The 25523-nt window shown below is 38.2% G+C and overlaps 1 protein-coding gene and 1 long non-coding RNA gene across 2 annotated transcripts; one reads left to right on the top strand and one right to left on the bottom strand.

Moving 5' to 3' along the window:
* Window positions 1–290: 290 nt before the first annotated feature.
* Window positions 291–25523, top strand: LOC146895711 (uncharacterized). Its single transcript, XR_015000647.2, has 2 exons — window positions 291–444; window positions 25294–25523. It is a non-coding gene; the product is annotated as an uncharacterized LOC146895711 (long non-coding RNA).
* Cldn8 (claudin 8) lies at window positions 15300–17786 on the bottom strand. The gene has a single exon (XM_048422636.3). It carries the CDS (start codon window positions 17584–17586, stop codon window positions 16909–16911), a length of 678 nt encoding a protein of 225 aa, XP_048278593.1. The 5' UTR covers window positions 17587–17786; the 3' UTR covers window positions 15300–16908.

Raw genomic sequence — 25523 nt, 5'->3', positions numbered from 1 at the left:
AATCAGTGATTTAATCAATACAATTTCTGTGTTAGTATTTCAGGGCTGAACAGTCAGGAAACAAACAAGCAGTCTCCTTACTACAGTCAATAGTCATCCATGTTTGTCATACTTATAGTTTGACCAACCAGTTTCTTTAGATACATAGTGATTGCATTCTGCATAGATAGGTAATATTCAACCACTTCAAAGAGCTACAGAATATGGAATTTAAATAACTTAGGGTTCTGTTGATGTGAGACACTGTTGCTCCTGGTAACACCAATCTATTTCCGAGAGAATTTTGGTCATCGAAGACACTCCACTTGAAGCTTGTTTTCTTCTTGGCAAAACTAGTCTTTGGGCAAGGAACTGCTCATGCCTTGGCCACTGACAGAATGCACAGTGTCTTGCCTGGGCAAGAAGGATACAAGAAAAAAGACTGCCAAACCTTGCCAAGACTGGGTAAGATAGTTTTGAAATTTTTCCTGCCTCTTAAGATGGTCTGTCAGTTACTTTTGCCTTAGCCAACGTTGGTTGCTTCATCATTGCAAATGAGACTTTGGGTGATTGCACAGGTAGCTAGTTGTCTCTGTCATTTATTACACATTTTGAAAGTTGCTTGATTGCACTTCCTGCCTACTCAAGTAATATTGTTTCCCGTCTCAGGTCTTAGAAGGGGTTGAAGACTAGATAGTTAAAGTTACTTTCCTCTCATGAATTAGCCAAGCCATTTCTAATACAAGACTTAGACTCCTTAGAATAGGAAATTATTGAAATATTTATTATATATCTGTTACTTAATATTGTTTGTGTTGGCTGTAATTCTAATTTTTATACTTGATATTTGTTCTTATTTTACATAGCTTTGTATTAGGCTTGAAACTCTCTTATTTAATCAAAAGGGGGAGGTGCTATGGAAAGTCCTTTGGCCAAATATCCTTTAAGATACTGGCACACTGGAGGTGGCCACATGTACTATATAAACAGATGTAGAAAACTTGTGTGTAGTGAGGAGCTGCGGGCAGGCCTGCTTTTCATCCTGCCCAGCTCCTGCATGGCTAGCTTAGCTCCGGAAATAACAACACACAAATTGTATTCATTTAAACATTGCCTGGCCCATTATCTCTAGAGAGTTAGTTATTGACTGACTCTCACATCTTGATTAACCCATTTCTAATAATCTGTGGAGCACTACGAGGTGGTGGCTTACCGGAAAAGATTCAGTATGTCTGACCTGGTGGCTGGCTCCATGGCATCTGCCTCATTGCCCTCTTCCCAGCATTTTGTTCTGTTTACTCCGCCTACCTAATTTTCTGTCCTATCTAAGGGCCAAGGCAGTCTCTTTATTAACCAATGAAAATAACACATAACAGAAGGCCCACCTAATGTAGACTCTGTGTGATTTTCTTTGGAACTTGCTGGTTGTGGGGTACCGGGCGGGATAGAAACCCCAACAAGTCAGCCCTCATGTTACAAGTTGTGGCAATAAAAGTGGCTCCAGCGGTACCTCTGCCATGAGGCTGGAAAGCTAAGGAATGGGCTGGATCTAGCCATCAAAGCCAAGGCTTTAATCCTCTCCTTAAAGACTCATGTGCTCAGAAAAAGAGAGATATACAGTAAAGATAGATTCAAAGAGGAAGAAAACTTCTAAATGGTTTACAATTTGTTAAAAATATATGCAGGCTAAAGGTTAAAGTCATTAAAAATAAAAAAGAAAGAAAGAGAGAACTAGGGTGTGGTGGTACACACCTTTAATCCCAATGCCTGGGAGGCAGAGACAGGCAGATCTCTGTGATTTCAAGGTGTTATGGCACACACCTCTAATCCCAGCACTGGGGAAACAGAGACAGGTGGACCTCTGTGAGTTCAAGGACAGCCTGGTCTACAGAGCTATTCCAGGACAAAGATATACAGAGAACCTGTATCTAAAAGTAAAAGTAAAAATAAAAGAAATAAAGGTTAAAGTAAAACCACACAAAGATGGAAAATATACAGAGAATCTTGATACTGTATGCTATTATGCTCTCTTTGGATTGTTTGAATGCTGTGGAAGGAGCAACAGCTGCTAAAAGACTTTCGTTTATGAATGCTCCAGAACTAACCCAAAATAGGTATTTTGAAAATACCTTGGCTTCAAAACTGAAGTCAAAAGGTATGTTACTTTGGAGAAGAGATTTTGCTTTTGGTTTCACAGAAAATGAGAGGCTATGGATTCATTAAGAGTTAAGATAAATCAGCTTTGATCAAGGGAGGCCACCTGAGAAATCTCTGGTAGAAACAGATGGCCCAAATGTCTGAGTTCTACATCCAGAACAGATTCAAGATGCTACCTGAGGTGATCAAGACTCACAGGATACTCCAGTCAGGACTTGATGATAATTTTCCCTAGTTCCCCATAAGATTATCAGTGCCCCCAACCAGCAGGAAGTAGCCTGAAATACTATGCCCACATTCCCAACAAATGGACTATGTGTATTTTCCTTTGTTTAAAAAAAAAGAGGGAAATGGTGTGGGAGAATTATCTGTATTCTGTCAATCATGTATTTTAAATAAACGCTCATTGGCCAGGCAGGAAGTATTGGTGTGTCAACCAGACAGGAAGTAGAGGCAGGGTGATGAGAACAGGAATATTCTGGGAAGCAGGAAGCTCCCTCTGCCATTCCTGCCCAGATCACCGAAGGAGCAACATGTGAGCTGACAGCTGAAAAATGTACCAAGCCATATGGCCAACATAGATCAGAATAATGGGTTAAGATAAGTCATAAGAACTAATAAGTAGCCTGACTTAATAGACCAATAAGCTTTATAACTTATAGAGATCTCTGTGTGATTGATTTTCTCTGGGACTTACCAGCTGTGGGGTACCGGGCGGGAACAGATACCCTATCAAGCCGGCCCTTCATGTTATACTTGTGCAACCTCTTGACTGCTGGATTCAGTTCCTGTTCCCCACTTGTGCAGAGGACTGTTGATCTGTGAGTTTACCCCTAAATAAAGAACCCTTTATTATGCTCCATTCTGAGCTAATGTGGGACTACTTCATTATAATTACCAACATATAGCTCTCCCTGCTCACCTTCAAACTCATCACCTCTTTATCAATTAATTGTTGTTAGAATATATTTGTTCTAAATAAACAACTTGCTTGATCCATATAATGTTACCTGCATGTATGTTTTCAGGGATGACCACTTGGCATTGGACAAGCACGTGTTATGTTCTTTCTTTAGGAAGACCTCCTCTCCATTCCCAGATTTTTTTCAGTTGCCAATAGTTCTTTGTATAGGGTCGAGACCTAATAGTCTTCTCCCCATCTACCTCAACATGTTCACTTAGTGCTTATTAGTTTAACTGTCAACTTAATACAACTTAGAATCTCTTGGGAAGAGAGTCCTAATGGGGACTTTTCCAAATCATACTCATCTCTGTGTGTACTTTTGAGAAAGCAACTAGATTGTTAATTTATAAAGAAAAATTCATTTTGAGTGTGAACTGCAGTTTTTCATAGGCTGTGCCCTTAAATATATAGAACTGTGAAGAAATTCAGCTGAGAACAAAGAAGAACTGTGTGTGTTTGTGTGAGTACGTGTGTATGTACACGTACATGAACATGTGTGAGTATGTGTGTGTATGTGTGTGTATGTGAGTGTGTGAGACTGTGTGTGGATGTGTGAGTTTTGATATAATGATCATACATTATTTTCTCTCTGCTCTTGACTGTGGAGGTGAAGTTAAGAGTTCCTGCCTTTACTTCTTTACAATGGGGGATGGTAACCTGGAACTTGAAATATAATAAACCCTTTCTCCTTTAAACTGCTGTTTTCTAGGATATTCTGTCACTGTAAGAAAAATAAAAAGAGTAAGGTACAGTCAAGATCCATTATTCAAATGCCAGCTCAAGATTTCTGTCACACTGGCTTAGCCTATCTTCATTAGTTTTGCCCAAAATATAGCAAATTAGCTGTCTTCCAGTCACATATTTTTATGTCCTTATCTGAACAGTATTTCTTGATGCTTCTGTTTGTTATCTTATTTCATCTGCTTTAAAGTTATTGTTCGTTAATATTCATCACACCCTCCATAGGTATGTTATTTTCCTCAGACTTGTTTTCCCCTTAGTCCTAGTCCTGCTTGGAATTTCCAGAAAGTCAGCTATTTGTACTTGTATGTACTCCTGTCTTTAAAATGTACATGTAGCATGAGGGCTGGCTTGTTGGGGTTTCTGTCCCATCCAGTATCCCACAACCGACAAGCCCAAAGAAAATCACACACAAGACTCCATAAAGTTATAAACTGATTGGCCCATTAGGTCAGGCTATTTATTAGCTCTTATAACTTATGTTACCCCATTATCCTTATCTTTATTAACATATGGCTCTGTACCTTTCTCAGCTGGGCAAGTTACATGTTGCCTCTTTGGTGATCTGCATAGGAGTGGCAGAGGAACCTCCCTGCTTTCCAGAATTCTCCTGTTCTCATTGCATTACCTCTACTTTTTGTCTGGTTTTTTGCCTATACTGCCTGCCTGGCCAATCAGCATTTTATTAAAATATGATTGACAGAATACAGACAATTTTCCCGCATCATTCCTTCCTCTTTAAGTTAGATAAATATTGAGAATTATATAGATCAATAGTCATCTAAGTTTGTCATTTATAATTAGACTAATCAGATTCTTTAGATACATAGAGATTATATTCAGTATAGATAGATAATCTTCAACCTCTTCAAAGAGCTGTAGAGAATGGTCTTTAATCTAATTCAGAGTTCTATGGTAGGGAGACACAATCGCTCCTGGCAACACTGATCTATTCCCGAGACAATGTTGAGCACCAAAGACACTCCACCTGGAGCCTTTCTTCTTGGCAAAACTGGCCTTTGGGTAAAAAAATGCCCATACCTCAACTACTGACAGAATTACAGAGTATCCATAAATGGATAAAACAGGACTGTCATATCCTGCCAAGACAGGATAAGATAGTTTTAAAAAGTTCCTTGCCTTTAAAAATGGTATGTCAGTTACGTTAGGCCTTAGCCAAAGTTGGTTCCTTCAACACTACAAACGTGACTTGGGATGTTTGCCCAGATAGCTAGTTGTCTCTATGATTTGTTACACGTTCTGGAAGTTTGATTGCACTTCCTAATTACTCAGGTAACACTATTTCCCTTCTCAGATCTTTGATGGGATTAAAGATTATATAAACGTAGTTACTTTCCTTTCATGACTTGGCCAAGTTATTTATTATACAAGACTTTAGCTAGTTAGAATAGGATATTTGTACTTATTGTATATAATTGTGTAGGTTTGTACTTACTGTATATAATTTCGTAGTAGGCTTAAAACTCTCTTACTTAAACAAAAGGGGGAGGTGCTGCGGGAGTATCTTCTGCTGCCTCAGCCAACAGTCACTGAAGCACGAGCCCACAGTGCGGCGGGGAGCGCTTTCCGCTCCGTCAGCCAATAGCCGCTGAAATACCAGCCCACTGGGGTGTGGTATATTTCTCTTTTAAAAAGAGACACAGATCCCGGATCAGGCTCTCTTGGTTCTGGCGCTTGGTCCCGGCTCCTGCTCCCGGCTCCTGCTCCAGCGACTAGGCTCCCTTTCTGACGGTTTATGGTGTATGTAAGTTTTACCCCCCAAAATAAATAACCCCTTAAAACATAACTGGTGTGGGATTGATTCGCCGATATGTACACATTTATACATGTGTTGATTTTTCTCATTATAAAATTTTGTTTAGTAAAATATTAGAACAGAAAAAATAAAAAAATAACACTTTATAGTTTGTATTCATTTTCTTCTACATGGTCTCATACATGTGTGTGAGAGAGATGATTTTTCAATTTAAGCTGTTTTTTTTCACAACTCCATTTTCTTGATTATGCCAATTAGGACATTTCACTAGCAGGAAGAGACACAAAGAATGGGTAGCTATACTATCATTTATTAACACAGATTACTTGAAACTTTTCATCTTGCTAATTGTCTTCAGAAGAACATGTTTTTATCAAACATTATTAGCATCCAACTTTTCTTCAAGCATACATTTCCCTATTGTGGACATTTTCCTCTTTGGTTATTTTAATTATCTTGCCCTGTGTTGTGGGCCATAATTCTCAATCTTCCATCCTTGCTTCAAAGAAAGCAGAGAAATTGGTGTGGAAGAATTGTCTGTATTCTGTCAATCATGTATCCTAATAAAACGCTGATTGGCCAGGTAGGAAGTATAGGTGGGTCAACCAGACAGGAAATAGAGGCGGGGTGATAAAAACAGGAGAAGGCTAGGAAGGAGGAAGCACATTCCTCCATCTGCCTAGACCACCGAAGAGACAACATATGAGCTGACAGCTGAAAAAGGTACCAAGCCACGTGGCTAACATAGATCAGAATAATGGGTTAATATAAGCTATAAGAGTTAACAAGAAGCCTGAGCTAATGGGCCAATCAACTTTATAACTTATAGAGATCTCTGTGTGATTGATTTTCTCTGAGACTTGCTGGTTGTGGGGTACCGGGCGGGAACAGATACCCCAACAAGCCAGCCCTCACTAAAAGAAATATTTTTTTTTTGGTGTGTGTTTTTGTTTGTGTGAGTATATGCATATGTACATGTACATGTGCATGTGCGAGTGTGTGAGTGTGTGTTTGTGTGTGTGTGTGTGCGTGGATGTGTGAGTGTGAATGCTTGTATTCATGAGTATATGCTTGTCTGTGTAGCCTGACACTATTCTTTATGCATTTGTTCATGGATGATTCCTTGTCTGATTATGATCTTTACTACTGCAAATAGTACTGCAGCAAGCATGAATGTAGCGGTATCTCTGCTGTGTGCTGTCCTTGACCACTTTGGTCCATATTAAAGACACATAGTAGATTGCTAGCATGGTTTATAGCTTTATGAGAAAATTCTATAGTAGTGAGGCCAACAATCACAAGGTTGTACAGCCTCGCCTCTCCCCATGGTTTGTATTCCTTTTTATTTTTTCTTGTTAAAGCCATTCTCACTAGAATTCAATGGAATCTGAGTTTTAGGTTTCAATCTACATTTCTTAATGGCTAAATATATTGAACATTTTTTTCATGTACTTTATAGCCACCTTTATTTCTTCATTTAAAAAATTATCTATTCAGATCATTTGCTCATTCATGGACTGTTCATGCCTCTGTTGCTAACTTTTTTGAGTTCTTTGTATGTTCTGCATATTAACTTAGTCTGATGGACAGCTGGAAGGTTGTCTTACACTCTGTACCCTGCTCTTCACTAACACCGTAGCAGGACAGACCTGCTTGTTTGTCCCGGCAGCCTAGAACCAAAATAACCACACAGAAAGTGTATTAATTAAATCACTGCTTAGCCCATTAGCTCTAACTTCTTATTGGCTACTTATTACATCTTAATTTAACCCACTTTTAGTAATCTGTGTATCGCCGTGTGGCAGTGGCTTACCAGCAAAGACTCAGCATGTCTGACTCTGGCGGCTCCATGGTGTCTCTCTGGCTCTGCCCTTCTTTCTCTCAGCGTTCAGTTCTGTCTTCCTTGCCTACATAAGTTCTGCCCTATCAACAGGCCAAGGCAGTTTCTTTATTCATTAATGGTAATGACAGCACACAGAGGGGATTTCCACATCATAACACATTTCTCTTTGTTAAGACCTTACCAGATCAAAATTCAGAGTTGTGGAGCCTGGTTCCAATGGCTGCATCTACAAAACATTCCCTCATCTAAGTCTCAGGGAACATGGCAGAAGAGAGGGTTGAACAGATTCTAAGAACTAGAGCATCAGAGACTGCTGTGAGATTGTGTTTCCCAGTAACATCAGAAGCTACATTATTAAAGTCTCACCAACATAAATGCCCTGAGATGAACTGATGACCCCACTGGGCATGTGAATGTGAATGAGAAAAGTCCACCAAATCTCAACCCTACACAAGGAACTTTAGACAACTAAAGAACCGTAAGAGCAGAAGCGGTGGCTCTTCCTAGGGAAAAGTGCAGCAATTGATTGTCCAGTACAAAATGGGCAGTCCTGAAAGCATATGTATAATAATGCTTAGGGACTGAAGAGGTTATACACAAAAACATCTATGCAGGCAAAAAGGAAAAAAGAGGCCCTGAATTTGAAGAAAACTGGAGGAGGTATATAAGAGGAATTGGAAGCAGGAAAGGAAGGCAAGGGACATAATTAAATTCCAACCTCAAAATAAATAAATAAATAAAATCCTTATGGTTCTGGAGTGAACTAAAGGCTTTAAATCTTTGGCTGTCTTCCCATTGAGAAGCGGTGTTTATTTTTCCACTCTTTGTCCTCGGGTTGTTTTTAAAAAAACTCCTAATGAAAGAGGCCAAGTCTCATAAAATGATTGATGAGTTTTCACTTGGATCTTGGGAGCCCTCGGCCTTTATGTTGGATGTCTTCCTCTCGGAAATGGTAAGCTAGGAAGGCTCTGAAGACATGAAAAGGGGCATCAGCCCAGAATGTCCAGACTTCAGACATTGTCAGCAGGGTGCCAGTTAGGAAAGGGAATATCATTATTAACTAATCTGAACTGTGAGACTGAAGGGGAATTGACAGAGAAGCTGCTTATATTCCTACCTTGTAAAATCAAGACATATAAAATTAGTTTATGTTTCATAAGTAAAAATAGCATAATCATTTACAATTTTGTTTTCTCTCTTTCTGAGAGGCAGAGCGTGGGGGAGAGGTGAGTATATGTCCTGGTGCACATGTGGAAATCCAAAGACAACTTGGCAGGAGTCAGTTCTCTCTCTCCACCACATGGGTTTGGGGATTGAACTCAACTCAGGTTATCAGGCTTGAGCACAAGGGGCTGTGCTTGCTGGGCCGTCTCATCATGTCTCGGGATAGTCTGTTGTGCAGTAAGTCATAAGAACAAGTTCGATTGCTGTTTTTTCTTTCTCTTCTTTTTCTATGAAGACTACCAAGTTGAGAGTCTGTGTTTGCACTCAGGTGATGGTTTTCTGAACTTTAAAGTCACAGAAGAGTTTGGTTTCTTAAGCATAAGCTCATCTTGATTCTATCATCTAATAAAGTACATTTCCTTCTTCATATAGCTCAAAGACCTATGGAAAATGTCAACATATATCTATATTTATAATACACACTGAAGAAACACTGCAGTAAAAGTGGTCCAACATATCCTCTCCTTAAGGATCTCTACTAGGCAAATTGCAAGGAGCTGAGGTGGATAATGGTAGAAGGAACGCTATCTGATGGAAGTGAGGCTTATGAAAGTTGTTGTGTGGGAAAGAAGATGGGCTGTTATGAGAAAAGGGAAGCAAGAAAGGAACTGGATATGAGAGTCATGGGGTTGTTTGAAGGCACTTTTAATATGATTTGTTCTGTTTACTCTGAAAAAGATGGTGAAGTGCCAATTATTTTTAACTCATTGGTAAGAGAGATGTTATAAATGCTGCTCTATTCTACCAGGAAAATCTTCAGTTCTCTTTATAAAAAGTTCTTTCTGTCTCTAATATTTTACTGCAATTTTCATTGGCTGAGAAAGGACCAGGGAATGGGCAGACTGTAAGTTTAGTACATGCAATTAGTAGCTAGTAAATTCTTCAAAGAGAATTTTCACATAGCTATATAAAAAAAAAAGTCTACCTAAACCCCGGCATAGATGAGGCATTTTACACTAAAGAGCAAGTAGAAACCTAGAGAGACATTAATGGACCAAACTTCTTCCCAGAATGGAAAGGCCGGTGACCAACTCCATCGTTCTCACAATAGGGTGTGGCCTGCATTGTTAGCACGTGACAGTGGACATTAACATGGCTCAGAGGATAGAATTCTAGATGGGAAAACAAAAAGTACACAAAAGTACACAGTGGTGGTCAAAGCTATTGGCACTCAGTGCTCATTTGCAGAAGAGGAGAAGGTTTAGGTCAGGAGCTAGACCATTTGGTGCTGAATTTTCTTCATTTTTACTGACAGCAGGCACTGTCTAGCCTGTCTGGAACTTCTTGGCTCAAGCTACATCTCCCTGGTTATTTTTATGTTTTTTTTTTTGTTATTTGTGTTTTCATCTTTCTCAAATGTGCACCATATCTATGGAACTGGGAAAGGAGTGGTTTGTTTAGCTTTAGGTTTGTGGTTGAGATAAGTATTTGATCAAAGTATGACTTTGTAGTTAATGTGTGGTTGTCACACTTTCTTGTTGGAATACCAATTTGACTTAAAATTTAGTTTTAATCATGGGGGATGATACAATGAGTCATTTGTACCTATAACTTAAATGACTAGAAATTTCCATGCACTACTTCATCTTCATCTTCATCATCGTAATTTCCTATGCTGCTTCTGTTCCTTGTCACTCTGAGTTTAACTTGCAGAATATTGGATTTATTTAAACCAAATTTGTTTCATACATTTTCCCCTTATGAATTAAGTTTTTCTTCCTGTTCTGAGCCTGTTTTTTCTACATCATCTTGCAAATACTTATTATTTTACTTCATAGGTGACCTCTGTCAATTCTCTGCTCCATGAAGACTTTTGAAGTGTAAATTTCATGCTATTTTAGTAAGAACCCAGTCTTTACACTTTATTTCTATCTGCTGTCTTTGTGCCTTTTTTGCCTTCATCTCTTTATGTTGTTCTCTCAATGACTTGCAGGTTGGAGCTAGTGGGCTCTTCACTGTTGTTTGGGCTTTTGTTGTCCTTGTTATTTTGTTTGTTTGTCTCCTCTTTGGGGGCCTGCCACCCAGATTTCAAATGAAGACTTGGAGACTTATTCTTTCTTGCAAATGCCCAGTCTTAACCTGGCTTATTTCTAGCCAGCTTTTCTAACTTAAATTCTCTTATTTCTCTTTAACTACATTTTGCCTCTGAACTTTTTACCTTTCTTTATTCTATATATCTTTCTTTCTTCTTACTCTATGACTGATTCTGTATGGTGACCGGTCCCTAGCATCCTTCTTTCGTTCTCCTCTCCGTCCTCTCTCTTTTCTCTTCTCTGGAGCATAGATTTCTCCTCCTCTTTATTCCTTCTACATGCGAGTTCCACCTTTTTCTCTCTTCTGCATGGCTATTGACCATTCAGCTCTTTATTAAACCAATCAGGTGTTTTAGATAGTCAAAGTAACACATCTTTACAAAGTTAAACAAATGCAACCTTAAAAAAATGCAGCAAGTCTTTGCATCATTAAACAAACATTCCACAGCATAAATGAAAGTAACACATCTTCAACTAATATTCCACAACATTTCCTCTTTCTGGATTTTGAGTCCTTTTCATTGTTTTCCCCATCAAGAACCCAGGTTGTTTTTCTTTGTATTAACCATGTTGTTGTATTTAACAAAAACCAAACTTTGGTGGCTGATGTTCCTATTGGTAGTGATTCAATGGTATGTGATTTGCAGCTGCTGGATTCTCTCCACAGGAATTCTGGAAAGTGTCTTTGGTGCTTGAAACTCTTTTGAGTGTTCACACTTCTAGGCCCAGTCCTCTCTTAAGACCATGAGAATAAAAGGCCCAGCCTGACCATGCCTATTTTGCAGTTCCAATGTTTTCCCCTCAAGAAAGCAGTGTGCTTACCCTCCAGGGCTGCTTTCTATCTGTCTGTCTGTCTGTCTGTCTGTCTGTCTGTCTGTCTGTCTGTCTATCTATCTATCTATCTATCTATCTATCTATCTATCTATCTATCTATCTATCAGGTTTTTTGAGACAGGGTTTCTCTGTTACTTTGTAGTCTGTCCTGGTACTTGCTCTTGTAGACCAGGCTGACCTTGAACTCACAGAGATCTACCTGCCTCTGACTCCCTGAGGGCTGAGGTTAAAGGCCTGTGCCACCACTTCCCAGCAAGGACCAGTATTTGTGTGTCTGCCTATAGCTTCAGTCAGAGCTGTATGGCCATCCTCAGGTTTAGGCAGACACAGGGCTGGAAAACTAGAGGTTGAGACCTTTTAGAATGTTCCCAGGTATTATTTTCTCAGGAACCTTTTTCAAACGTTGTTTGAGACCACTGTTAAATAAATGCTGGACCTTATTGATTAGACTAGGCTGACTGGTCAGTAAGACCCAGAGATTGGCCTCTTGAGATTATTAGCCCATGATCCTAGGAAAGGTTTTTATATGGGTGCTGGAGATTGAATTCAGGTCATCACTCTTATGTGCACTTCACCATCTGAACTATCTCATTAGCTCCCCTATTAACGTTTTACAGCACTTCAGAAATTGCTTCTGGTGTGGAATCAGCAGAAGGGGGTTTCTTTTGGAGATAGAGGTGGTTCACTATGGTAAGAAAAAAAAGACAAATACTTGGGCTGAAAATTTAGATGCAAAATTATAAGCAAGACTAACACACAGTTTATTCTGTTTTTACTATTGTAATAAAGGCTCTATGTACATTAATTTGGTTAATCTTTAAGCAATCCTAGGGCTTAGGTAACTCAACACGGATATCCCCAAGTGAAAAGAAATGACTAGCCAGAGCAATAGCTTGAGTATCATGGCATTTCCTTATGGAACCTTCAATATAATTATATTTGCTGCTATTTTGAGCAACAACTGAGGTAAGTATTGAGTAATACTCAAAAGCTTCCCTATTGAAATAAGTTCTTAGAAATTCATTGAAGGACAAAGGACTCTGAAAGAAGACATTGTTAAAATGTTCCAGAAATACCTAGAAATTTCTTGTGCTGTGAATAATTAGTTTGGGTAAAAAAAATGTTAATCTAACACATTTTGTTTATATGCTAAAGCAGTCACCTAAATATTTTAAACAAAAATACATAATTACCAATGTCTTTGTCCTAGTCTTAATTCTAAAAGTACATTTATCTTTTATTTAATTCAATGTAAGATGTATTTCTTGGGATTGTATGGTCATGAATAACTCACTAAAAATATTCATAATGAAAATTTGATGAAAAGATTATGGTTTTCATATTTTACTTCATAGTTGGTCCTGTTTTTGTTTTTCTTGTTACTTTTGGACAAGATCTCTCTCTATAGCCCTGACTGTTCTGGAACTCACTATGTAGATAAGGCTAGCCTCAAAAATCACAGATACCAGCCTCTGAAAGATGTGTGCCACCACACACCCAGCCTTCATTCAACATTTTGGCTTCATTATTCTATGTGTACATTTTGCATAAAAATCCAATGAATTTTATGAAAGCATGTTGTAAGCAGAGAAGCAATTTGATGCTTGCTAACTCTAGCATTAAGCTAGTTGTTGTGTTTGAGAATTTGTTTTCTGTAACAATCCTATTGTCTTAAGTTCATGGATGGAAGATGGTGCTGATGGGTTAACGTGTTTGCCTCCATGCAGTGCTGGTTTGGAAGCAGCTGTCAGGTAACAAGAAGGCTCATTTTCTGTGTGCTGTATATGTTTTCACTTTTTGCATAACATACTTCCTATTTCTAATTCCCTTAGCCTACAAAAATTTTAAGCCTTGTATACTGCTAACCCTACTTAATCATTATAAAAAATAGATTTGTTAGAAGTCATAACACCAACTAGCTATAAAGTGAAGAACTAAAATCATATCCTCTATAGTGATTGTCTCATTTGTATTATAATAAATAAGGTTTGCCTGAAGATCAGAGAGTAAAACTTTCATACCAATCAGTCATACAGATCAGGAAGTGGTAGCACACACCTTTAAAACCAGTAACCACACTAGTTTGTCATTAAAAAATAAAGACAGCAGTGATGCACGCTTTTAATCCCAGCACTAAAGAATTATAAAACAGGAGCAGACAGCTCTCTCACACAGTTTCATTCAGAGATTTCTAGAGGCAGGATGGCCATTTTTGGACTGCAGCAGAGGTAAGAGCCAATGACGGACTGCTTTGCTTTTATGGTCTTCAGGGTGAACACAGTTATCTGTCTGTGGGTTTTTAGTAATCATGCTATAATCCTCATTTTAGGCTATAACTGTTATAGATTAGAGCACTCGTCTGCCATACACAAATCCTTGAGTTTAGTTCTCAGTACCACATATAGCAAATGTTGTGGGACATAACAGTAACCTCAGCACTTTGTGGGGTGAAGGCAGGAGGATCAGAATTCAAGGGTTATCTTCAGCTGCATAACAAGTTTGAGACCAGCATGGTATACATGAGATTCTACCTCAAATAAATAATAAATAAACAAGAAAATAAATAGATAATACCTTTACTCCTCATATTCTTTGTTTTGTATCAACATCATTTTTTCTTTAAAACAATATTGAAAAACTTGTATTGGCATTTGCTTTGCCACCAACGGGATTATTTTCCAAGTTCAGTATATCTATTTCAAAACAATAAAGGAGGGCTTTGTGAGTTTTCTACTGTTTGGGCATCAGTCAACTAGTTGCCTTGCTGGTCACACAACTGTTTCACTATCTGATGGAATTCACTTTTCAGAATTTAAAATGGCTGCATTTCTTCTTGCTACTCACTGTGCATGGCATTTGGACTTGGCAGTTCAGGAAATTGGGCATCTCCTCCAAACATAGGGACAGAGCATGGTGGAAATATTTTATATTTAATTCTTAAATTTTATACATTTTAAGAATGTTTATTGCTAATATAAGCATAGATTTCTGTCTTGGGGGGAATTCATATGCCACAGCACATATGTTAAAGATTTTAGGGATGGGACTTGAGGCTCCAGACTTGCATAGCGAGAGCCTTCCCTGCTGAACCTTCTTTCTGTTCTTGATATATTTTATAAACAACAACAAGAAGAATTTGGCAGCTAGTTGAATGAAAAATATTATTGATACAGTGACATAAAAATACAAAAAGTTTTGAAGAAAAGAGATGGGGTTATAACCAAAGTAGACAATGAAGAGAGATTTCAGAAATACCAAAGAAGTGATCCCAATCTTATAGATTTTGTTTTTGTTGTTGTTGTTGTTGTTTTGTGTGGAAGAGATAAGAAAAAAATGAATGGAGTCTGTGACACTTAGGACAATTAAACAATTATTGTTTAGAAACTGGCTATAAAAAAATGGGCTCTCTGGATTTCTTCTCTAAGTCATTTTGTTAGTTCTGGCTTATTTCTGCTCCTAGCAATTGTCTTTACCAAAAGGACAAAATTGCTCAGGGTGGACAAGCACTTAGCATAGTGACATCACCTAGACGGTAACAATAACTAAAGCTTTTCCAACTAACAGCCCTTGAACATTTAAATTCACATACAAAGATTGGGTCATGAACTAAATGTACTGAAACAAAAAGAACTTTGGTTGAAGATTTTCAAAATGTTGCCAGCTCTTGTTTTCTATTAGTGTTTTTGGCAATCAATGAACAATTTTGAGGTTTTTTTTTCTCATTTGTGAATTGAAATGACTACAGTCTTAGTATTACAAAGGTTTAATAGTATACTTTACATAAATACGGTTGTTACTCCAAAATCATTCAGCATTATTTTAATTCATATTAATTCTCAGAAGTTGAAATACATGTGGATAACATTTTAAAACATTACATACACAATATTTACAACAAATACAATTATTTAGCTTAACTACATCTTAACATATTACCAATATATTATATTCAAATATTAGTACATGTGTGTAATCATTATAAGGCAAATTGATTTTAAGTCATTCACTTAATTAACATAGGATCTGTGTTCAAAACTAAAAAAGAGTCAAGTTTTGAAAATTTTCTCAAAGAAATAAAGAATGTAAATATAAGAATGCTATATTGTTATAAACGGCACAGTTTATTATATAAAATGCACAAAGCAAATAGCATATATAGTTGTATTATTAATACAGATTCATATGTATGAAATTTGAAATTGGATTAAGAATCCTCTCAGATTGGGAGGAAACACAAAGTAATATCACACTTCAATAAACCTCAGCAAAGACATAGCAAGTGGAGAAAATGATGCTTAACAGAACTGAAATGATGATTCTGATGTAGTTACAGAGTGAGAAAGGACAAACTTTTGGAGTTAGAGTGGTTGTACCTCTTCAGTGTAAGAAGACAACGACCAAAACATATCATCTTTCTCCTTCATTTATACTGATAAAGTCCCAAAGATGACACACAAACAGTGCTTGAACCGTTTCTTACATATGTGACTTTATTTGAAAGACAATACATCCTTCTCTAAACTTGCAGGTTAAAATAAATTATTTTTTCTGAATTTTTTAATTTTTTGAACACCACTGCTTTATCTCTTTTCCTAGCACAGCCTTGGCAAAGTAGTTTGGATGAAAATATTTTGACAAAATATCCATCTTAAATTTTAAAAGATACGAACTTAATAACCAACCAGAAAAAGAAAAACAGCCTCTGGAGTTAAAGGATGACGGTGATGGGCTTTCTAATTCCAGTAGCTGCAAAGCAGGGTCTCAGAAAGCCATTTAGCTTCCTTTACACTAATGATTAAAGCCTTCATTTTAACCTTCACTATAAATAGAGTACACTAATCCTTAAGCTGTTTTTAGGCAATTAATATCAGCCTTCTTCCCTTTTATTGTCAGCTCCCTTTGAAAAAATTGTATTTATTCAGCCTGATGGATTGGCATTTCACTTTAAATAGAGCCGCATAAGCCTGTCTCTATTTGTGTGAGATTTAACAGCCACCCTCATCTACTCGTATAATGCCATGACACAGAGAAGACACAGCTTAAACCAACGGCCTGTAGATGTGTCGTTTTAGAGTAGCCGATAAAAGGAAAAGCTGTGTGAACCATTTCAGAAAACAAATGACTATGCTTTCTAGAACAATCGAAGCTGTGTGCGTAATACCTCATTCTGCTAAATCATTTATAGAATCAACGACGGTGCATATTTCCTGTATTGAGTGTTAGGCAGTTAACAAAGGTAAATGGATACACGGTGGACTCCATTTCTTGAAAATAGTTCCTGATGCAGTGATTTGTTTGACTTTATAGGTACAGTTAACACACACACACACACACACACACACACACACACACACAACTACACATACTGACTTTTGGAGTATATGCTCGGGGATCTCTTTTCCGCATGGAAACTCCTCTGGGTGGTGCGATGAGAAGGTATGGAGTATCTGTAACTGCTCCTCTTCTCTGTGCAACAAAACACACAAGAGAAAAGCACTCCTCCGGCGATTAGCACCAGTGCTGTGGTCCAACCAATGTAGAGGGCTTCTCCAAGCTCACGCTTTTGGGCGACTTCCACTAGCGGGTTGTAGAAGTCTCTGATGATGGAATTGGCAACCCAGCTTACAGGGACGAGCACCACCAATCCAGTGATGATGAAGATGATCCCGGCTGTCAGCAGGATGCGGCTCTTGACGCTCTCATCGTCTCCCGTGCACCTGGTGCACTTCATTCCGAGGATGGCTGTCATGAAAGCCAGGAAGGACAGGACAGATGCAGCACACATCAGGCCTCTGGATGCCTGAAGGTCAGGAGTAAGAGCCAGCAGTGAGTCGTAGACCTTGCACTGCATTCTGATGTTGGCATGCCTCATGCAGTTCATCCACAGGCCTTCCCAGAGGGTCTCAAAAATCACAATGTTGCTTTCGATGAAGGCAGACACTCTCCACTGAGGCATGATGGTCACTGCCACTGTGCCCACCATGCCGACACCACCCAGCACCAGTCCAGCCATTTGAAGAGCGTAGCTTGCCATGGTCTTGCCGAGTTTTACCCAGCTGGAATGCTGAACAGGGAGGTAGGGCTGCTCTCAAGCAGAAAAACGTGTGCCTTCAGAGAGAACCGTCCTCATGAAGAAATAAGCTCAGAGCGCCCTGGTTTTTCAATAATGACGACTTTGCTCTTTCTAGCTAGACCAAATCCAGTGCTGGCCGGTGAGACACTCCCCCCTCCACCGTCTCTCCCCCTCTCCACTGACTCCAACAGTAAACTTGTAAATCAAGTGGGGCAGCTTTCTTTGCCAATAAGAGGGGGATGGGAGCTCAGGTGTGTCTAAATCAACTCTGGATACTTGGGAAGGCTGGACTTGCAAATAAACATTCTTTGTACTTCTCATTTGTTCCAAGAAGACAGCAGTATGTTTACTTAGAGGCACAATTATGAGTGTTTGCACAATCAGCAAGGACAGAGCCAGTCTCTCCCAGCAAAAGAGGCACTGCTCCTGCTTGCACAGGTAATCTTGACCCTAAGCTGCCTTGACTGAGGATCCAATAAACTCTCTTCCTATGGATTCTACGGGGGGTGGGGGGGAGACACACCAAGACCAAATTAAAGGAGAATGAAGAATTGACCAGATTGTTCATACCTGAGAAACCACATTCTTTGGGACACATGTGATCTGAAGGGTTGATTTAATTTGTCTAGAACTTCAAAGCTAGCTCTCCCACAGTGAGTTCAGCCAGAAGGGCATGCCAAAAGCCAAAAGCTCAGTTGGAATAATTGAACAATGCCGGTTGCCTTCCTTGTTGGCACTAAGTGTATATGGTTTTCTTTTAAACCAGGAAAACTACTTGTCAGCATTTGCTTCCATAATATTTATGTATAGTGAAGTGTGCAAACACACCAAAAGGGAAGGCCGATGGCTTTGTGAGGGGAATCACTACAGTGCTGAAGTGAGACTGTCTGTAGCTACTAAAGCTGAAACCTTATTTTCTAGCCTGCTACTTCCTCCTCTGTCTTCTGGTCTGAAGAAAATGGAATCCTGAATGGAATTTCCCAGGTTCTTGCAAATTGTTGATATTTAAAGTAACATCTTCACTAAAAGGAATTGTATGAGACATTAATGAAAATTATCTTTCCTACATATGAGAACATGTGTTATTCAAATGCACTTAGCAGCCTCTAAATGCTTGGCAATTTGAACTCTTTGCAACCTAACAATACTAATATTAGTGAAATCAGCATCCACATGGATGGGTCACAGTTCCATGAGAAATTTTCCTTTGGAGCCCTTCTTTTCTCTCTGCCTTGCCTTTCCAAATATCAAGATAGTTTCCCCCTTCAGTTAGCCCGGGCACTCCTTGAACTTGCAATGTAGCCAAGGGGATAACTTTGAATTCCTAATCCTCTGACTTCTATCTTTCAAACACTAGGATTGCAGGTCTGTACTATCTCACTTGGTTTATGCAATGCTAGGGCCTTTATTACACCAGGCAAACCCTTTATTAAGTGAACTACTTGCCCAAATACTCAAATGGCATTTTTATTTCCTGTTCCTGTTTCCTGTTTTATTTCCTGTTACAATGTAATCTAGGTACATTGAATAACAGATATAATTTTAAAATGAAAAAGGGATGATGGCATTGGTTGGATAATGACCAGAATTTATTTAGGGGATGTGAGGACATATGTTATCCATCCAGATTGAATTTCCAAATGCCCATATGCTATAATTTCTGAGAGCTCTGGATAAAAGATATCGACATAAAATAACATCCCCCCCCACTCCTCTCTCTATCTTTCTTTTTACTTCCAAGACAATCTTGTGAGTATATAATGTCCTAAAATTTGCTATGCAGCCAAGAAAGGCCTTGAACTCCTGACCTCCCTGCCTCTACCTCTGGAGTACCTTGATTGAGGTATATAACACTGCTCCCGTTACATTAATAATTATCCCCTTAAAATTTTGCTTCTGTCTGATTCTTTGTACATTAAATCCAAAGATTAGGAATACTATCTCAGGCTCACTCATCACACTTTGAAATTCTAATGGTCTAAAAACTGAGTAATTTGTAGAGAATTTTGAAGCAAAATTTATGTATGACATAAAGTAAACTATCTTCTAAGCACTAAGAGAGGATATCAATCCAAATTATTTAATTATAGTGGATATTTGAACTATGCAATAACTTAAAATGTTTTATTTCCAATGATTTCTTAATCTGCTTAACTGTTAAGAAGTCACTCACTGTTCCTTCATTATCCTGATGCAGAAATAAATATCAGTGTTTTCTTCATTAGATTTTATCAGTCTTAACAGATTTGTGATAGACAGGGCAATAGAAAAATATTATCTTTGGAAATAATCTTCAGTATACAAATGAAGACTTGAAATTGGATCTGGAGAGAGTATTGATCTTTAATTTTCAATCTAGGTACATTGAATAACAGATATAATTTTAAAATGAAAAAGGGATGATGGCATTGGTTGGATAATGACCAGAATTTATTTAGGGGATGTGAGGACATATGTTATCCATCCAGATTGAATTTCCAAATGCCCATATGCTATAATTTCTGAGAGCTCTGGATAAACACTGTTTTGCATCAGAATGGGCAAACGTGGCAGAGAACTGCCCATGTATGTAGAGACACAGTTGACTTTATGTGGAACTGGATCCCTCCCTTTAAGCATTGGGCCGTGTTAGGAATGTCAAGGATATAAATATTCTCCTCATTTGAAAAGGATTAAGTGCTTTCCAGTTGAAATTGTCTTAGCTCAAAGATTAAGACCCATATGAGAGATTAACCCTGGGCTGACATTAGAATAATTACACAGCTAACTGCTCTGGTAACACCTAGCCCAGGGCACCCAGATTAAGTCAGGCAGTGATGTAATTCGCTCCATGATATTTTGAAATAACCATGTACTAAACATCAGAGAAATGAGAAAGGCAGGGGAAAATGGGGATGCCTTGTTTTCTAGGGACATAAGCCTAAGTTCAGAGACTAAAAGTCTTTTATGGCTTACCTATTTTTCTGTGCTACTGAGATGATTAACTTCTCTGAAAAATTCAGGTGGTAGTAGTGATTAGAGATTGAGTAGATTAATAATATTTTCATGTTTTTTGGTAGTATAGACCACCTGAGCAGATTAAAGGTTTTGCCTGGAACTAAGTCGCTGTAAAGAACATAAGATAAAAATAAGTGTTCAAACTGTATATATTTTTAATCATTATTATTTTTTAAGGATGAGATCTCAGAGTGTGCTCTAGGCTGACCTGTAACATAACTTTCAACACCCACTGACTGTCCTGAAATTCTTGTCTGCCCTTCTGTCTTAGCCTTCTGAATGCTGAGATGATTTGCAACTATGTCAGTTCTACGGCTGAGGTTATTTGTGACTTTTTATTTTTGTTATTATTGTTGTTTATTTGTTTGTTTGTATCTCAGTTGCAGGGTTCTTAAAGATGAACGTTGTAACAGAAAACAAGGTGTTGCAATGTCAAAAGATTGGATACACGTGGGACAGGCATGAACCCTTACTCCCAGACAAAAGCACTTACTACCAGAGACAAAATCAGAGGCTTTATTTAAGTGTTGTTGTTGTGCCCAGTCCATGGTGACCCCAAAACACAACCAGGAAGACTAACTCATCGAAATGCAAAAACAAGGCTTATTGTGTGCACAATACAAGCTGGCAGGGATCTCGTCAAAGCAACGAGCACAGCAATAGCAAGAGGAAGAGGTGCCCCCCCTTCTAGATGGCACTATTTAAAACCAGAAAAGTTACATTAGCAGGGTGTGGGGTGACGGGTTTCTAAGGTTTAGGACCCCTGATTGGCTGGCATTTGTCTAGCGGTGCCTTAGTGAAAAACAATGGGTGTGTGCTGGCAGGTGGTCCTATCTACAATGGTTGGAACATTAGTTTATTTCCTTTGGATGCTCTATTCCTGGGTGGTGACTGGGCAGTCTTAGTTTTTGGTCTTTATCAGAACCAGGTATTGCCTCAGGGTAAACTACTGAGACTCAGGCCTCTATTGAACTTATCATGACTGGATCTTATGGCTGTAGTTTTAAATTTTTTAAATGAATTCAACCCTGACAAGTACCTAATGCCCACAAATGCTTTCTCTTCATAAATGAAAACACACTGTCCTCAGAAATCTCTTTTCTGTGTTGTCTTTATTTCTGTACTCTAACTCTTCAGTCTTAGCTTTCTAATAGTTTTTCTGTTTAAAAATGATTATTGATTTAGCTTCCACAAAGTTGCCAATCCCAATTGTTTCCTAAATTTATTTGTGTGGATAGTTTTCAGCCTGTGTTTATTGTTAACTGTTGGTCACTGTTAATTAACTGTACTTGGTTCACCATTCCGTCCTGAGAGGGTAAGTGAACACATAATTTAGTCTCTTTGTTCTTTGTTCTCAGTATTGAACTGTGTTTTTGCTTCATGGTCTCTTGAACCAACACCCCACTTGTCCTTTTGATGGACACTTCTGTGTTTTATTCCCCAATAGCTGCCTTCCATATTTACCACCTCTTAATGACCTATTTTAGTTGTTATGCTTAAAAATGAGCTCTTTCCTATATAAGGGGGGAAGGGGAGAAGGGAGAACAGCAGACAGGCAGAGAGAGAGAGAGAGAGAGAGAGAGAGAGAGAGAGAGAGAGAGAGAGAGGAGAAGGAGGAGGTGGGGAGAGAAGCCAGAATAAGAGAGAGAGATGGAAAGAGAGAGCTCAAACTGGAAGCAGAAGGAAGGAGTGGGTGGGGTTTGTCTCTTAAAGGGACAGGATAGATCATTAGAGTATCTAATACCTTAGCCATTTACAATACTTTGACAAAAATCACATAGACAGACCTGTTGATTCCAGTGGAAAAGTGATATTCAACATTCTTCTGGGAGCTAGAAAGCCAAAGTGGCTAAGGTTTGGTGAGAAAGTCATGGAAACAGGAGCATGCCTCATCCTGTAAATCTTTTATCTACAGTAGAAGAAATCATTATTCCTGTTCAGCTCCTTTTCTCCATGTCCTTCAAAGAGCCTCCTGTACACGGAGTTTTGCCTTCCAAGCACCTTCCTCTTGCCCCAGTGAAGAGCACCAGGATTCTCTTCATTAGTACCAAGTCCTTCATCAGTTACATACTTCGTGGTCTATGCTCCCCTTGCCTGAAACTTTAAACTTTCACACCGTTCCTTTCCAAGCCACAGTTTTTTACTTCCTGCTCTCAGGTCTCCGCTCACGTTAGAGCTAGATGACCATGACCGTGAGCAGTGACCATGAAACCACCGGAACACTATCTCATCTCTTCTCTTCTCTATCTCTTCTCTCAACCTAACAGATCACTCTACTATCTGTAATCTCAACAACATCACGTTCTCAAGACAAGGTCAGATTATAACCAAGTTCTCTGTTAGAACTTGAAACACCCTGAACCAGTTCTTACAAAGTGACTATTCCCCTCCAAAACCCTATAAGGGAGACTTCCACCTGAGTATCATTGTCTTCCAAGATCCCCCACGGATTCCCTTTAAACTCTGCCTGCAATACAAGGACTGTGGTAGTTCAAAGTTCTACTTCTGCATTTCTCCCACAAACTACCTCCAAAGGCTTTAGAATCCTATGGTCAATTTTTACATGGCAACAGTTCCCCCCTTCCGGGTAGTAATTGTTTTGTAATTGTTATTTTTTTCACGCTTATGTAATAGAATACATGAAAAGATCAACTCAAGGAAAGGGATTTACTTCAGTTTACAGTTCCCAGAGACACGGTCTACCAGGATAGTCAAGGTAGAGCAGCGGAGGATGGAAGCAATAGTCACATGCAACCACAGGCAGGAAACAGAGTGGGAAGGACATTTACCCTTAGCTGTGTGTGTCCTGAAAGTTTAAGTCTTGGGCGCTAGCTCATCAAATGAGACTGCCCATTTTCACATGGATCTTTCTACCACAGTCAACCCAGTACTTGATAATATCCGCTAGACATACCCAGAGATTTGCTTCCATGTGATTCTAAATCTTATCAAGTGGACGAGATTACAAATCACAAACAGGGATGGTGATTAAAAACTTGCTATCTTTGTACTGAATGGATTGCTCTGTAATAGTCCATGGAATAATGATAATATTAATAATCTGTAATAAACCATGGAACATTCCAATCCTACAGATCTGTACTTTTTTTTTCTGGGTGGAGGAAAGTAAGTAAAATTTACTGTTCATAATATGGACTATTCTCTGTCATTGTTTCTAACATCCTTTTGCTCACATTTAAGCTTCCGCAAAATGCAAGGAGTATTTGATTCTTTTTCGAGCAGGGTAGGTTTAGACATGAGAGAGTCTGCATTCATCATTAAGCACACAGTTATATACAAGAATGGAATGGGAAATCTATGTCCTTTCTCACTTGATTGCCTACTAGACCCTCAAAAGAAATTAGAAAAGGGAAATTTTTAAAGTGCTGGCATAGGATTTTGTTCTATTTCTGTATTGTAGGTTAACCAAGCTTTAAACGTGTGAACCTCCCATGTCAAGGTCCACTGGAAAGATGGCAGTTTGAAAATTCACAGGAACAGCAAGCCGTTGGGAAACTATTTGCATATTTCCCTCAAGTCTGAAGTATTTTGTTTTTTATTTAAATACTATTTTGAGGATCTTTGTATATGTACTCTATTTTCAACATTTCTACTCCTCTAAAACCCATTTTTAAATTCTTCTTAGTTCCTATTCTCCTAAGATGTACCACCCAAATTATTTAAATAGTAATATAATTCAACAATTGTTCACCTAAAAGTAGAACATATTCTTTAGTAAATTTAAGACTGACTTTAAACTTTAAAACTTTAAAAAAAAGCATTAAAATAAATTTTAACTTTAGTAAAGTTAAAGTAAAACTATATAGAAGATTATAAATATCAGTGTCCATACTTAATTATGACTCTGAATCAGTCTTTGTGTTTACATTTGTATTGAGGTGCATTTACTCACAAAAAGTGATTTGATTCGTATACTAATGGGTTTTTATCATTTTCTGAGTAAACAAAATAGTCTCACATAATCAAGTTTTAAAAAGTACTTGTGTACATGGTCAAATTTAACGAAGAAACAGACTTCTCATTTTTTTAAAAAAGATCTAGTTTATAAAAGTTTTAAATCTTTAAATCTTCTATTGAAAATGTTCAACTTGGGGAAATATCACAGAGCACAATAGACCGCACACTGGTGTCACAAGTGCCTTTTCCTTTTCTTCTTCCCAGAGGGTGGAAAGGCCCTCTGCTATACTCCACGTTATGATACCCAGTGAACTGATCACCACTTAATGTATATTTGACTAAAATACATTTAAAAAAATTCCTAACAGTGAAGTGAATGGCTTTATGTATCAATTCCCTCTACTTGAAAGAAAAAGCTCCCCTTTTTGTTTGTATTGTATTTTAGATTGTTCGAAAAATTCTTGTTACATTATCCAATATGGCATGGAATTCATAATCCTCTTGTCTCTCTTTCCAGAGCGCTAGGTTATTCTTTATGTTTTACAGGAATTTCATAACACAAGTGTGACAACACTTGGGACTTTAATATCCAATAAGATTTGTTTCTAGTGACTCATTTAGAAATTTTCTTTCTGTCATTGACCAAAGAAAAAAAGCAAAACCATTATTATGTCATTTAAAACTGCATCCTATACCACTTTGAATTTGATTGGAAAAAAATGCCAAATAATTGTCACGTCTCTTTTATTGCAGAAGTGCAATGGAGTCTGCACAGCTTCAGAAGAAGAGAAAAAGTTGTTGGTGGCAGGATTTCTGGCCAGGCAGAGAAACTAATTAGTGTCAGAAGGAGAAGCATAAGGCAATGAACAATATCCCAACAAGTAAACATATCTTAAAATGCTATTCTCAATCTAGAGTGACTCACAGGAACTTTAAATCTTATTAGTAAGGCAAAGAAAGAATAAAAAATACTATGCAAATTT

This window comes from Myodes glareolus, chromosome 2 (assembly GCF_982192425.1).
Source record: "Myodes glareolus chromosome 2, mMyoGla1.1, whole genome shotgun sequence".
NCBI classification, from domain to species: Eukaryota; Metazoa; Chordata; class Mammalia; order Rodentia; family Cricetidae; genus Myodes; species Myodes glareolus.
This window is presented reverse-complemented; position numbering and strand designations above follow the sequence as displayed.

Bases quoted from the DNA above. Each gene is read 5' to 3' on its own strand.
- Cldn8 (XM_048422636.3), bottom strand. From the start codon at position 17,586: ATGGCAAGCTACGCTCTTCAAATGGCTGGACTGGTGCTGGGTGGTGTC.